Here is a 14218-nt window from a genome sequence, read left to right on the forward strand (position 1 = left end):
TGAACTTAAGCAAAACAAGATGGTACGTTTTGTTTTGCTTAAATGAAGGACGGTTTTACTTTAATCAAGAGTACTGGGAGTAAGTGGTAATGAGTGTCCTTTATGGTGACGGTTCAGAGTCTGTAATTTATATAGATCCGGAGCTCGTTTTAGTATAAAATGAGCAGAGAGGACACCAGTGATGTCAAGTGTTGGGTAAGCCTGATTGCCAGGAGCTCATCAAGACCACAGTTTGTGCCTTTCACATACCCCCAACCCCCTCCGACCTTGGTGCCATTGAATCCGCTGCACAACTGATGGCTAGACCCCCTGGCACATGCATTTTAGGTATCTCTACAAACATCTTCCCATGTCTGTCATAGCATGTGATTACTTGTCTTTTTCCTGCTAACTCATTGTCCCAGAGGGTTATCTGTCAATTCCATTTCATTTCGTGAAGGCTACATTTAACCATTAGTGTTAGCATTTGTTTACTGTTGGGACATACGGTGCAGATTCAGCATGATGACTAGAAGCAGGTAGGTAACATCCTTTACATTCACCTTGGTGATATTTTTAGTGCTGACTTTTTCTCTATAGCTTGTGCGGCTTACGCTGGAACGCAGAAGCGCCTTGACATCCTTTAGAAGTCAGTAATTGCAACTTGCATTGCAGTTGAGGTATTTTCACTTGTAAACGTTCTACCAGTTCTCTCTTTTCATTTTAGTTGCAGGATTTAGTTATTTGGTGTCTAAGAAAAAATGAGGGATTGCTAAGTGTTTAACTAAGCATTATTTTCTATGAGCTGATTATTTTCATTGTTCAGGGAAATCATGTCCTAAAGACAAATGTTTTTCTTAAGAATGTTTATTGTTAAGCTATTTTCTAAGGCATCTCGTCGAAACAGCATCTTTGAATGTATTGCAACGTTTGTAGTTCTTTGACCAGTATATTTCAAGTAAGGTGCTCAGTTATGGCCAGACTTCAGGAAAAACAAAGGCATTTGGGTATTTTTATTGTATGCTTTAGGGCGCAGTGGTGTTCTTGCCTGTCCTTTTGAAAAACGTATGACTGCATTTTGGATGTATTTTTAAAATGGCGTTTTGCCATTAAGTAAATGCTGTTTCGTCAAACTTAATATTTTGTCTTTTTTTCTTTGTATTTTTATAATGTTAACACTGGAATTTGCTCATACTTTCCTTGAACCTAAAGGCCTGAAGTCTGTGTGAAACTATATCAAGTGCTACAAAAAACTTAAAATAATAGTCAGACCTCCTGGCTTTGCCTGGGCTTGTTATTGCATGGCTCAGGGCATTCTTGCCACACCATGAAGGTGCCCACTACTGAAACCAGACTGCAGCTGAGCAAAGCTAGTATTAAAACTCAGTACTTAAGCTGGTACCTGGTAATAGCCGTCACTGTGCATATGAAAATGTGGTGCCAGTAATTCCTCCTTCCTTTCTGATATTTCACCATTCTTTTTCTGCCTGGCTAGGTCCCTGTGATGCAAATAAAATGCAAATACAAATAAAATGCAGGCACAGATAGACATTATACAGGTAATTTCCAGAACTTCAAAATTGTCCCGAAAAATTGCAAGATGTCAACTCTGAGGGGAAGTGTGGAATTTGTATATTTTACAGAAAACCGTACACCGAAGATTTGAGTCTACTCATGCACATGCAAACTTTTTTCTTCTTTGGGTCTGGATTGTTTGCCTCTGACCACAGTGAAAATGATGATCAAAGCAAACCCCACGTTTTAGGTCAGGCCTAGGCAGCACCATGCGTTGTCTGCAAGACATGCTGTAGTCAGTCTATGGGCTTTAACCACATCCACTATTGCCATTCGTTCTTTGTTGTGCTTGTCTTAAATATTTCCTTGTTATTGGTGCATTTTTCTAAATGTCCCTCATTTGTGTTCCTAGTTCCCTTCCCAGTGATTTCACTAAGAGAACATTTTTGGTGGCCCTCACACTACACCCACGCACGCGTTCATGCTTCCTCTGGTTACAGCGTGTGATGTCCTCTCCACTCTCCTCCTGTATGGGCATTGCAGCTTTAGTGTTCTTTTGGTTTTCCATTGCACCGTGTTCACACCTCACCAGTGAAAACACTGTGTTCTGTGGTTTTTCCTCATTCTAAGTCCTCTAGACAGCGCTGCAGCTGCTTCTCTGTTCCAAGCGGTAATTCCTCATTCTTAGTCCTTTAGAAAGTGCTGCTAGCTGTACTCTGGGCCCATCTGAAAATCCTCATTCTAACCCTTCTAGACAATGCTGGTAGCTGCTTCTCTGGTCCCAGTGGTAATCTCTCATTCTTAGACCTGTAGACAATGCTGACGCTGCTTCTCTGGCCCCAGTTGTAATTCCTCATTATAGGGCCTCTACGCAGTGTTGCCAGCTGCTTCTCTGGTTCTAGTGGTAGTTTCTCATTCTAAGCCCTCCAGACTATGCTGTTAGCTGCTTCTCTGGTCCAGTCAGTAACTCCCTCCTTCTAAGTCCTCTAGGCAGTGCTGCAGCTGGGTCTCTGTTCATAGTGGTAATTCCTCATTCTTAGTCCTCTAGGCAGTGCTGCTAGCTGCTTCTCTGGTCCCATCAGTAACTCCTCCATTTTAAGTCCTCTAGGCAGTGCTGTAACTGTGTCTCTGTTCCCAGTGGGAATTCCCCATTCTTAGTCCTCTAAACAGTGCTGCAGCTTTGTCTCTGCTCTATACATTAACTACACTCCAAACCAAAACACATAAATAAAAGACATTGTCATGTACAGCGCCAATAGCCCTAACTCTAACAAATGCGAGTCCTATTGCATTGGAAATGCTTGTTTCAACTGGATCAGGTAGTTGAGGCACCAACCAAGGGAAGTCCTAATAAATGTACTTTACACTTTAGAATAATCACCACCCAAACTGCTATATCACAGATGGTGCAATGTTGTGCACCCCTTTTTCTCATATGTCTACTGCATCCTTTCTCCCTCGACCACAAAATTAATTTTAACCATCATTATGTCTTTCACACCTTTCCCACTCATGCCTATACACTTTGCCAACCAACCGACCTTACTGCATTCCTTATAATATTCAGTAAGTGCTAGATATCCCTTAAATCGGGCCAAGGGTTTCTGGCTCCCACACCTATACTGTTCCACAAATCAGTCCTCTTACTATTCTACAGTTAGTCTCTTTCCCGTCCCAGTATTCTTAATGTCAATCATCTTTACCACTTCCAAATGCCCTCTCACTCCCATACCCTTTTAATAGCGTGTGCACACACACACACATATATAAATATATATATATATAGTCCCCTCCTCGTTACTTTCCTCTCCAACAATGGATTTAACCTATACTACTGACATTTAGGGCCTGATTTAGAGTTTGGCTGAGGGGGTTACTCCATCACAAATGTGATAGATATCCCGTCTGCTGTATTAAAATCCCATTATTGCCTATGGAGATCGTAATATGGCGGACGGGATATCCATCATGTTTGTGACAGAGTAACCCATCCCCCAAACCCTAAATCAGGCCCTTAGTCATTTTCTGAGTTGCAGTTGCTCTTCTTGCCTAATCGTGTAGGTGCTCTCTGTAAGATAATCTGCTTGATAGAAATGTGGCTCCCATATTTGGAGTGAGGGACAGTGTAGTCCTCTAGAATAGATGAAACAATGTGCCTTTAAAGATAAGTTTCAACACAACATTTTAAAATGGTCAATAAATAAGGTCTGACTCAAAAAGGCTCAGGATCACTAAATTAGAAAAACCGTGAAGGTCTATTAAAATATTGAAGTGCAATACAGAAGGCCAAAATATAGTTAGTCACAATAATGAATCATAATCCTCAGAAATCAATTGCATGAAGGTTCTTTGCATTTAAAATAGATGCAGCAATGAGCAAAATCTGAATAATAAATGGACAGCACCACTAGTAGAGGTTCGTGAAGCCTGGCTTACCCTAAAATGAGGGCTTTTTATAGACTATTTTACCGCTAGAAGCAGCCGTGCCACGTACCACACATCAGGGGTTAGATTAACACATTTTAATGCTGGTGCCCACATCAACTCACTAAAATGCTTTAGACGTGCATAGTAGCGCCCCAAGGGCCACCCTGAACAAGGCAGCACTGTAGGAGGCAGACCTGGTTTGTAGTAGGTACCTAAGGTACTTAAAACTTATACCAGATCCAGTTAGCCCTTATTAGTGAAATGTAGGCAGTGTCTAGAAGCCAGACAGAGCAGCCAAGGCTGAACTAGGAGACATGCAAAGATCTTGCAACACCACTGTAGTCACACAGTACTTACACACAAGAAAAGACAATACTCAGTGTTACCAAAAATAAAGTACTTTATTTTAGTGAAACAAGGCCAAAAATATCTTAGATCCTATACTCCCTTAGAAGGTAAGTAATACACATAAAATATACACTAGTAACCAAAATCAGGTAAGTAAACAGTCATAAAATAGTGCACATAGTGAAAATCGTAATAGGTTAGAATAGGCCTAGGGGCAACATAAACCATATACTAAAACAGTGGAATGCGAAAGTCGGTTTCCCACCTAGACAAGAGTAATGTGTAGAGGGGCGCTGGGAGTGTAAGAAAACACCATAGGTGAGTAAAGTACCCCACCCCAGAGCCCAGGAAAGCAGGATTAAAGTACAGCAAGTTTCCTCAGAACACACTAGAAGCCGTGATAAAAGATTATGCAAAAACCAAGCACCACTGCAAGACACCAAAAATGGATTCCTGCACCTGAAGACCTGTGGAGAGAGGAGACCAAGTCCAAGAACAGCTGAATAATTCAGGAGTAAAAGGAGCCCCTGCTAACCCGGATGAAGGTGCAAAAGTGATTCTCCGGTTACAAGAAAAAGTTAGAGATGCACCATAGAAGACAGCTGTGGGTTCCTGCTTGGTGCAAGAGATGTCCCACGTCGAGTAGAAGAATGCAGGCTGTTTTTCATCATTGGATTCCGCCAACAAGCCTTGGCTCACACAAAAGACGCGTTTGGCAGGAAAAGGTGCCAGCTGGGCCCAGGAGGGACCTGGGGGTCTCAACTCAGACTGAGGAGACAGAGGGGCTCTCGGCACTTCAGATCTCTCTCAGAAGACCAGGCATCACCCACAGGAGTTCCAGGACATGCGGACAAAGGAGTTGCAAATCGTGGTTGTCGCAGCACTACACAAAGGGATCCCATGCCGCCAGAGAACAACTCAGAGAGCTGAGCAACACAGGATAGAGTGCTGGGGACCTGGGCTACGCTATGCATGAAGGATTCCTTGGAGAAGCGCACAGAAGCCCTAGGAGCTGAAAAACACGTGGTGTCTGGCTCGGGAAGGCAAGCTCTTACCTCCACCAAATTTGGAAAGTTGGACCTTTGGACAGTCTGGGTCACTTTGGTCCACCATCTTGGTTCCAGGATCCACGCTCGTCGTCAGGAGAGGAGACCCAGAGTACCGGTCATCGTTGCTGAGAGGTGCCTGCTGAAGCAGGGAAGTGACTCGGTCACTCCGCAGGAGATTCCTTTGGTCCTTCTAGTGCAGGATGAAGACAGGCAGTCCTCGAAGTATGCATGACCTGGAAACTGTTGCAGTTGCTGGCAGGAGCTAAAGTTACAGAGTTGCAGTAGCCTTCTTGGATACTTTGTTGCAGTTGTAGCGTTCCCGGAGCAGTTCTGCATTTGATCAGACGATAGAAGGTGAAGCAGAGGTTGCTGAGGAGTCCAACTGGAATCTTGCAAAACCGAATCTGAGCAAACACCCAGAGAAGATACCTAAATAGCCCTGAGAGGGGCATTGGTCACTAACCAGGTAAGCACCTATCAGGCGGGGTCTCTGACGTCACCTGCTGGCACTGGCCACTCAATGCTCCCAGAGTTCCCTGATCATTCTGAAAACAAGATGGCAGAACCCAGGGACACTCTGGAGGAGCTCTGGGAACCACCCCTGGGGTGGTGATTGACAGGGGAGTGGTCACTCCCCTTTCCTTTGTCCAGTTTCATGCCAGAGCAGGGACTGGGGGTACCTAAACTGGTGTAGACTGGATTATGCAAGGAGGTCACCATTTGTGCCTTTCAAAGCATTTCCAGAGGCTCTGGGAGGATAACCCTCTCATACATGTACCAACTATTTCCAAAGGGAGAGCGTGCAAATGCATTGTTCTGCCTTCCTGGGATTGAGCTGCTCAAGCCCCAGGAGGGCAGAAGCCTGTCTGTGAGGTGGCAGCAGCTGGGGTTGCAGTGGAAACCTCAGAGAGCTGGTTTGCAGGCCTGGGAGTCCATGGTGGAGCCCCCATGGTGCATGGAATTGGCCCCCCAATACCAGAATCCGATTGGGGGTACAATTTCTCAATCTTAGACACCTCACATGGCCATATTCGTGGTTACCATTGTGAAGCTACATATATGTATTGAGCTATATGTAGTGCACGCTTATAATGGCGTCCTCACACTCACAAAGTCCGGGAATTTGGTCCTGGACAACATGGGGGCACCTCTGCTAGTGCAGGGGTGCCCTCTCACACAGTAACTTTGCACCTAGCCTTCAGAAACTGAAGGTTAGACATATAGGTGACTTATACGTTACCTAGTGCTGTGAAAATGGCTGTGAAACTTGGGCTGCAGTGACAGTCCTGAAGAAGTGTTCGTATGAGCTTCTTATGGGTGGCAAAAGAAATGCTGCAGCCCATAGGGATCTCCTGGAACCCCAATGCCCTGGGTACCTAGGTACCATATACTAGCAACTTATAAGGGGGGACCAGTGTGCAAATCTGGAGTGAAATAAGTAGTCACTAGACAATAGTGACAAATTTAGAAACCGAGAGAGCATGAGCACTGGAGTTCTGGTTAGCAGGACTCCAGTGACACAGTCAAGCATACTGACAACACAGTAAAACATACTAACATATAGGCCACAAACTATGAGCACTGGGGTTCTCACTAGCAGGATTCCAGTGAGACAGTAAAAACACACTGACAAGCAGGCCAAAAATGGGAGTGCTTAACTAACCTTTGACCTACATCAAGTTAGAATGTAGTTCTGTACAGTGCATATGTTGTATACTTTTGTGCCTGTGTATGATACATTACGTGTAAAGCTCTAGATTTCATTTTGGAAGTTCCAGGGTTGACTGGGGAGCATGAGGAGGTAGAGGATTCCCCACCCAGGTAAGAACAGTGGGTTCCTGCATTCCTGTGAGCTTGGTGAGACACAGTGGGTTCCTGCATTCCTGTGAGCTTGGTGAGACCCACAAGAGGAAGGGAGAGCAAGGCTCTCCAGTACATTTCAAAGGGTGCTCTTTGGTGTAGGGAGAGGTAATTAGAAATGGGCTTGAGTACATTTTAGAAAGATTAGGTTGATATGGGTATCATAAAGAGCACAGCTGGGGCCCTGGGGAAACCTTTTGATACACATATATCTGTGGCTGACATGCAGGTGTTAACCTCTAGTCACTTCCATGGCCTGTGTTGTGGGGATATCAGATTTTGAATCACACCTGCTGTGACAGACTGCTTTCTGGAACAAGGGATGGGCAGAGGAGCTGGCTCTTTAAAAGGAAACAGACCACTAATACAAACTTCAAAGACTCAGACCCTAAATCACATATTGTGTCTGAAAATGGACTATAAGTAGGGGAGCTTAAGGCCTTTAAAACTGACAAATGTCAAGCAGTCAGTCAGGCTGAGTGTGGAGGAGAAGGTCTTCAAGACTTCTGCCTGTTACCAGAGCTGGAGGATAAGGCCAGCCTGTCTCCCAGCTGGGTGAGCGATTAGCGCAGACCACCTCCCACTAGGCCCTGATGCAACCGTGATTGCCTGTTTTTCAAGGTCAGTGAGCCCTGCGAGGAAGAGGAGAGCACTAAAAGAGCAAGGTTCAGTGGGGAATCTTAGTGAGTGACTCTGTAGGTTTTGTGAGAAGACAGCTATAGCACTGATCTGTTTGTTGCCTGTGTGCAGGTTAAAGTTGGTGACTCCATATGCCAGAGGAGACCACCGTGAACAGGAACCTGCTGCAGTGCCAATTGGGCCATTGCCTGAATGAGGAGCAGGTGTGGTGACTCTGTGTGCCAGAGGAGGCAACCAGACAAGACAGGAATCCCAGCCTGGTTTGATTACATTGTCATTAGGAGAGGCCGCCGTGATGAACCTTGTGGTCAGAGCCCTGTCTGAGGACCAGAACCAGCAACCAATAAACGCCCCCCAACCCTGACTTGAGCTGCATGTGTGATACTCACCAGAGATAGCTGCTGCCACGCTCATGAAGGAGACACTCTTGAGACTCCAATTACTCAATCCCTCGTGGTGCGGATAAGACTAATCGAAGAGCCAGAAGGCTCTGGGTGGTACCTGTCTGCCAAATTGCACTTCGAAGTTGGACCACTTTTGACTTTTTTAACATAATCAGTGTAGGACTCCCGGAACATGGACTGCTAATGGGGCCTCATCTGAATGTCGTCTATATTGAATGGGGAATAACCACTACAACTAGAAAGTATGAAGTGGAACCAAGGGACCTGCCTATTAAATACTAGAGCCCTGAACTCAGGGAACTGTGTGCATTGTTCTTTTATGCCACATTTCACTTTATGTTTGTGAATAAATACTACTTTTGTCATAAAAGACCGCATTTTACTGGACAATAATTTATTGCTGCTGTTTGACGTCCCTTGAGTTTTTAGTTTGTGTTCACTCCTCTGTATCTACACCTCCATAACCCCCCCCGCTCCCCCTCACTTTGACTGTTTGACCCAGGCTATCACTGAGAGTCAAGTGCTGAAGGGTTACTTGGGTTAAATGCTCTAGCTCCACTGTAGGGTGCGCCCCTGGGACATCAGGAGTAAAAGGCCTGGACTCCCAAGGTTGGGCCGAGTAACCCCTGCTTGCGCTGTGGCCTTCTGAAAGGGGTTCTGGCACCTAATATCATCGGAGGAGTCAGAACAACTCTGGCTGCATAAATAAACTCCTAGATGAATAGCTTAAAGGGGCCAGAAGGAACAGCCTTGAAAAGTAACTAAAAGGCTTCATCCCGCGATCTTTCAGAACAGTATGTCAACACAAGCATCAGTGCACATTTTGGTGCAGTGCCAATGAGAAAGCTAAATACACAATGAATATTATGAAGCAGCCATATTATTACAAAATGGAGTTGAGACCTAGTTAGCATATGTCAGCAAAAACACAGTTCTGTACATCGCAGCATTATTGTCAACTCCAAAATAGTTCATGTTAAAGGGCAAATCAGAAAATAGCTACATCAATGGTAATAACACCTTTACATTTTCATGACACTCGTGTTTACCAAGAGTTGCTGAGGCAAATGATTAAAAAGCATATTTTAGGTCAACTCATCGGAATGCAGGGATATAAATCACATCCACAACTTTTTTCCAAGTGCAGTGTATAAATGTGTGCCCTCAATGACTGTATTCCTTTTTTTCCCTCAACATAACAATCAGCCCTTCTCCTTCCTTCTGCAAACAAGTAGAAAGCTTTCTCTTAACCAGCAGCGCAGGAGACAAAGGCTTAATCAGTATTCAGCCCAGCAGAAACCATGCTCAGAGAGTGAATTTTTCCTTCCATCAGTAACCCTTTGACTTTATGTATTACAAATTCCTCTTTCCACCCGGGCCAATCACTGGACGTTTCTCTTATAATGTGGGAACCACAGAGGTGGATGCATGCCCAGCTGCATGGTGACCTCTGGGATGTAGTACTCACACTACATCTACGTGCTATCAGTTCTTCATCTGAGCCGGTGGTTGCAAGTGGGGCTGACTGGCACTCATGTTTGCACCCTGGAACTCCCTTTCTTCTCATTAGTCTTTGAACCAAAGCAAGAGTAATACAAAAGGAGAAAAGGTGGAGAAAGAAACTGTAACAAGGGTAGAACGCAGGGATGAAACAGCACCTGCAAGAGTGAGGGGCAAGAGGTGTATGATAGTGGACGAACATTCTTCAGCATCAGCTGTGGGTTTCTAAGGAAAAACTCTACAAATAAAGAAAGGTGTATTTTCACTGAATCCTCACAAGGTCACTATTCTGAGGGCCTACTTTATTCCCAAGATAAGATCCCTCAGGTTCATCTCTTCTTTGGCCCCAAAACTGGGATGTAACAGTCAATATCCTGTTCTCCAGGTACTGCGTCTACCACTATCTGCTCACATGTACCTTCACCCATGCAATGAGTCCCAGAAGCCAATCACACATAACAGATATATATGTTATTAAAAGGGTATACAGAGGAGGCTCCTTACCGGATTATGCTGTTACTGAAAGAGACTGTACTACCACTACTACCTGAGCGATTTGGAAACACGTGTATAAAGCCATTTTACAAACCCAGTGATCCTCAAATCCACAGGGTTGGTATCCATACATTGGCTTTTAGGTATATATCAAATCCGATTTGCAAGTCAGAAAAACTTTTGCCTGCCTGCTAAATGGGTTTAACAATCCATACAGAATGGCAATTTGGAAGTGGTATGAAAAGAGCATTCACTCCTAATGGCAATTGTGTACAGCATGTATTAGTGGCTTGAGACTGCAATTGGGGTTGCAAACAGTTGATAATTTACCAACACCGCAAAGGCAGGGGCAACTGATTCTCAAAGGGGGTTGTTCCCCTTTGTGAATGGTGATAGATGGCCTGAGGGGGGAGTAGACAGAGGTTCAGGGGATTACTGCCTGCATCCCATGAAGTTATCCAAAATGGGAACTTTTGTTTAAGCAGCATTGGTTCTTTGGGAACAACAAGTGATTAAAAAACGCTTCCTTCTTAGTTGAGAATGCAGACACAGGGCTGGGGGTCTGTTCCTTGTATTCCACCATCCTTGTTTGTAACCAATTAGATTAATTAGTTAAGTAAGTTCCTTCTCCTTTTCAAAAACCCCCCTCCCAACCCTATTCTACCCAGAAGTTCCCCTTGATATAAACTGGGCTTCAATTGGGCTTCTCCAACAAGTAGCTCATGACCTACTGGTAGCTCCCCAGCTACTTGTAAATAGCTCTCCTGTGTGCATCCCTGCTTCTGCGTTAGAACCCGTTTCTTGGTTGAATTAATGTATGTATGCCAAAATTGTGTATTTAAGATAAAAATGTATGTATTTCAAAACGCATGGGCTGATGTTTGGACACAAATGGCAAGAGTTCTAAAGTAAAAGTTAAAGCTCATTTGTGAGTGATAAATCACAAGGAGAGACTTTTTACTAATAACTATTACTTTTGCATGGCAGGGGCATTGCAGCTGTGGCAGTTTTGTATTACCTATTTAGAGGTATTCCAAACTAACAAACCCTTTTTGTTACATTCCTACTGGCAACCCTGTCTGATGCACTGAGATGATCAGTCCTAGTAATGTTGCATTTGGTTGCCATTAAAGTAACATTGTCTGGTGTGGCCACTGGGACAACACTAACAATATTAATAGCTTGCAATGATTTCCATTGAAAATAAGTAGCTCTATTTATACAAAATGTCGGAGACCCCTGATCTAAATAGACTGCCTCACACTCCACCAGAGGCTGTGGTCCAAGTGATGAACCTTTCCGAGTAACGAATCAGATTTCACTTATAATCTACTCTGTTGGTCACATACCTTACAGAATCAGTGCTTTAAATCACTACTTTGCCAGATTAATTTGGCTAAATTCTTCTTAGAGCCTTCTCTTGCAGCTGTTGACCATGTACAGGTTACTAGGAAATCCAGAACTGGAAAGCTGGAAAGGAACCAAGAATCGTGGAGGATGATATTTGATGTTGCACAAAGAAAATGTGATATTACCCTTTCACATATTGATATTTACTATTCTCTTGTTTGTCTCTGCTCTCCTAATCTTTTTGTTGTCCACCATTTGTCATTCTCCTTGCGGCCCTCTGTCACTGTGCGGAGCAGGGATCACCTGGATGCAGGAGATTGTGGATATGATCCACCATGGCGGAGATGAGCAGATGTGTAAGAGGGCACCGACCTATGACCGACACCCCTTCATCGAAATTGTGGCCCCCAAGCCAGTCCCTTCCGGTAAGTCCTCACGTAGAGAGAATTCTTTTACAGGGCTAGATTTGAGGTTAAGTCTCTAAAAACGCTTGTGTCAACCCAATATTACAATGAGCGAGTAAGAATACAGAACGAGTTTGATCCTCCCTAGGACGATGGAGCAGGTTGTTACCCTCAAGATTTTTGTTTTAAAATGGAGCCTGGCTAAATAGGGGCCCCACTGAAGGGGGGGGGTTAACCCGTTTGCACTGCAGGGGCTGCAGTGGCTTGTGTCACGCCCCTGAATTACATTTGTATAGCACCTCATACACCTTATGAAGCTTTGAAGCGCATTGCCAGACTGTTTGTGTGCTGGGGAGTGCCTGATTGGAAGAGTGTTGTATTGGCCGTGTGGTCTACATGGAAAGTGTTTTGGTGTGGTGTGTGAGGGACCAGAGCAATGTTCTTAAGAGGATTGTGTGGTCTGGGATAGCAGGTTTTGCAGAAAAAAAGCAAAATTTGTGATTACCAAACCCCCAAATTTGCGGTATTTTTGCAGCAAGCGGAACATATGTTTGTCATAATAATACAACGTGGTCACTACTGGAGTCTCTGACAAGTCACTTTCTGTTACCTGACAGTGTGTCCAGCAGGACAGCGCCTCGGAACAGGAGGGTGTCTGATGCCAGAGAGTGCATATCTACATTTAAAGACTCTGCTCTTTCTGGCATCAGACAGTCACTATTCCAAAGGTGCATGGGGCAACAGGGGCGGATGGAGTGGCTGGTACACTGGAAACATGGGTATGGAGGGCAATGCAGATGAGGAGAGGGGTGCGGTCAGTGTCCCAGGGTTGCTGGGGTGGGGGAGTTTACCATGGTAGAGAGGAGGCGCAGGAAAGGGTGAGAATGTAGTGAAGAGGGTGTGGTGTTAGGGTCAGAGCTCCTTTTTCCCAAATTTGAATCAGATTTGATTCCAGGCGTCTGCTCAACATCCTGTGATTCTGGTCAAATCACTTAAACTCGCCATAAAAAAGTAACCTTGTATAATGTAATTAGAGCTCCTGTAAAGCGCTCCAATATGCGTTCAAATTGCGATATATAAAGCTTCAGGGGGGGTGAGTTGAAGGCTTTGTCCATAACAAGCACTATGCAAATAAATGTGCTTTTTTTTAAGCAGAAAAAATGTATTCCATTTTTAAAAAGGTAACTTAAATGCAATGTTTTAATAAGTCTAGACATGTTTAAAGATTGTCATCTTAATAGAATAAATGTGAGCAATTCTGAGAGGGGCCCAATGATTTTTATTTTTTCACTTGGGGGGATGGGGCCGCGACTTAAAAAAGTTTGAAAACCACTGCGGGCCTACACCTCTGCGACCTGCTAACCTGCTGATCACCACCGTTTTTTTTTTTTTGGCTCAGCACAGCGCATAGCCAATAAAATGAGGATCAGCTCATGTTATTTTTTTCAGAATGCCAAAACATTTTGCAGCCATTTTTGTGAAACTCGGTGTATTTATGCAAAAGTGGAGTTTTCCCAATTTGTGTTGCTAATTGGGAAACCTCGATATCTTTTTTGGGGGGCGGTGGGGGGGGCGCCTTGCTTATCCTGTTTCGGGTGCATGGCCAAACTGCCTATTTATTCCATCTGACCTTTACATAGAGGGGTGAAGCCCCTGGAGACCGAGCTTTGAAGGTACAGGACTCATGCTTACTGCATCAATGTCACTTTCTACAGCTCTCTGAGGTTAAGTGCAGAAGGCACATCGGTGGCTTCAGATCTGACCGGGAGAGAGCAGATGGAGAAGAAAGAGAGAGAAAAGGCATGGGGTGAGACATAATGGATGAAAAGATATAGAGGTGGAGAAAGGGTAGAAAGGAGCAGTCTAGTTTAAACATTTTTGCCAGGGATGCATCGGGTTCCCAGTCCGTCCCTGCTTGGGTAGGGGCGGTTAGTGCAGTGGCAGGAAAAGAGAGCGCGTGTTTAATTACTCTTCACTTGGTCACTAAGAGTTATTCTAGAGGTTCCCTCTGAGCACTCGGAACCAAGCCTTGTATGCGTCGATAACCGTGTCAGCCCAGAAGGTACCCGCTGCTTTTAGTGAGACTTCACGCTTTTCTGTCTGTGGTCAGTTCAGGTCTGCATGTTTTTCAAAGCTTTTTCTCTGATTCTTCAGGGTCAACCACTTTTGGCAGTGGCTCCATGTCATTGTGACCTTGCAGCCACCCGGTGAGCTGGCAAAGGACGCCAGAGCACAATGCAAACAGCAT

The 14218-nt window shown here is 44.6% G+C and overlaps 1 protein-coding gene across 2 annotated transcripts in view; it reads left to right on the top strand.

The window, feature by feature from the left end:
- Positions 1–14218, top strand: part of LOC138304175 (sulfotransferase 1C1-like) — a 274351-nt gene that overhangs the window by 112928 nt on the left and 147205 nt on the right. For both annotated transcript variants that reach the window (XM_069244009.1, XM_069244008.1), the window contains exon 3: positions 11863–11991. In XM_069244009.1, the coding sequence (XP_069100110.1) occupies positions 11863–11991 (129 nt within the window). The remainder of the gene's footprint in view (positions 1–11862; positions 11992–14218) is intronic.

The sequence above is a fragment of the Pleurodeles waltl genome, chromosome 7 (genome assembly GCF_031143425.1).
Source record: "Pleurodeles waltl isolate 20211129_DDA chromosome 7, aPleWal1.hap1.20221129, whole genome shotgun sequence".
In the NCBI taxonomy this organism is placed as follows: domain Eukaryota; kingdom Metazoa; phylum Chordata; class Amphibia; order Caudata; family Salamandridae; genus Pleurodeles; species Pleurodeles waltl.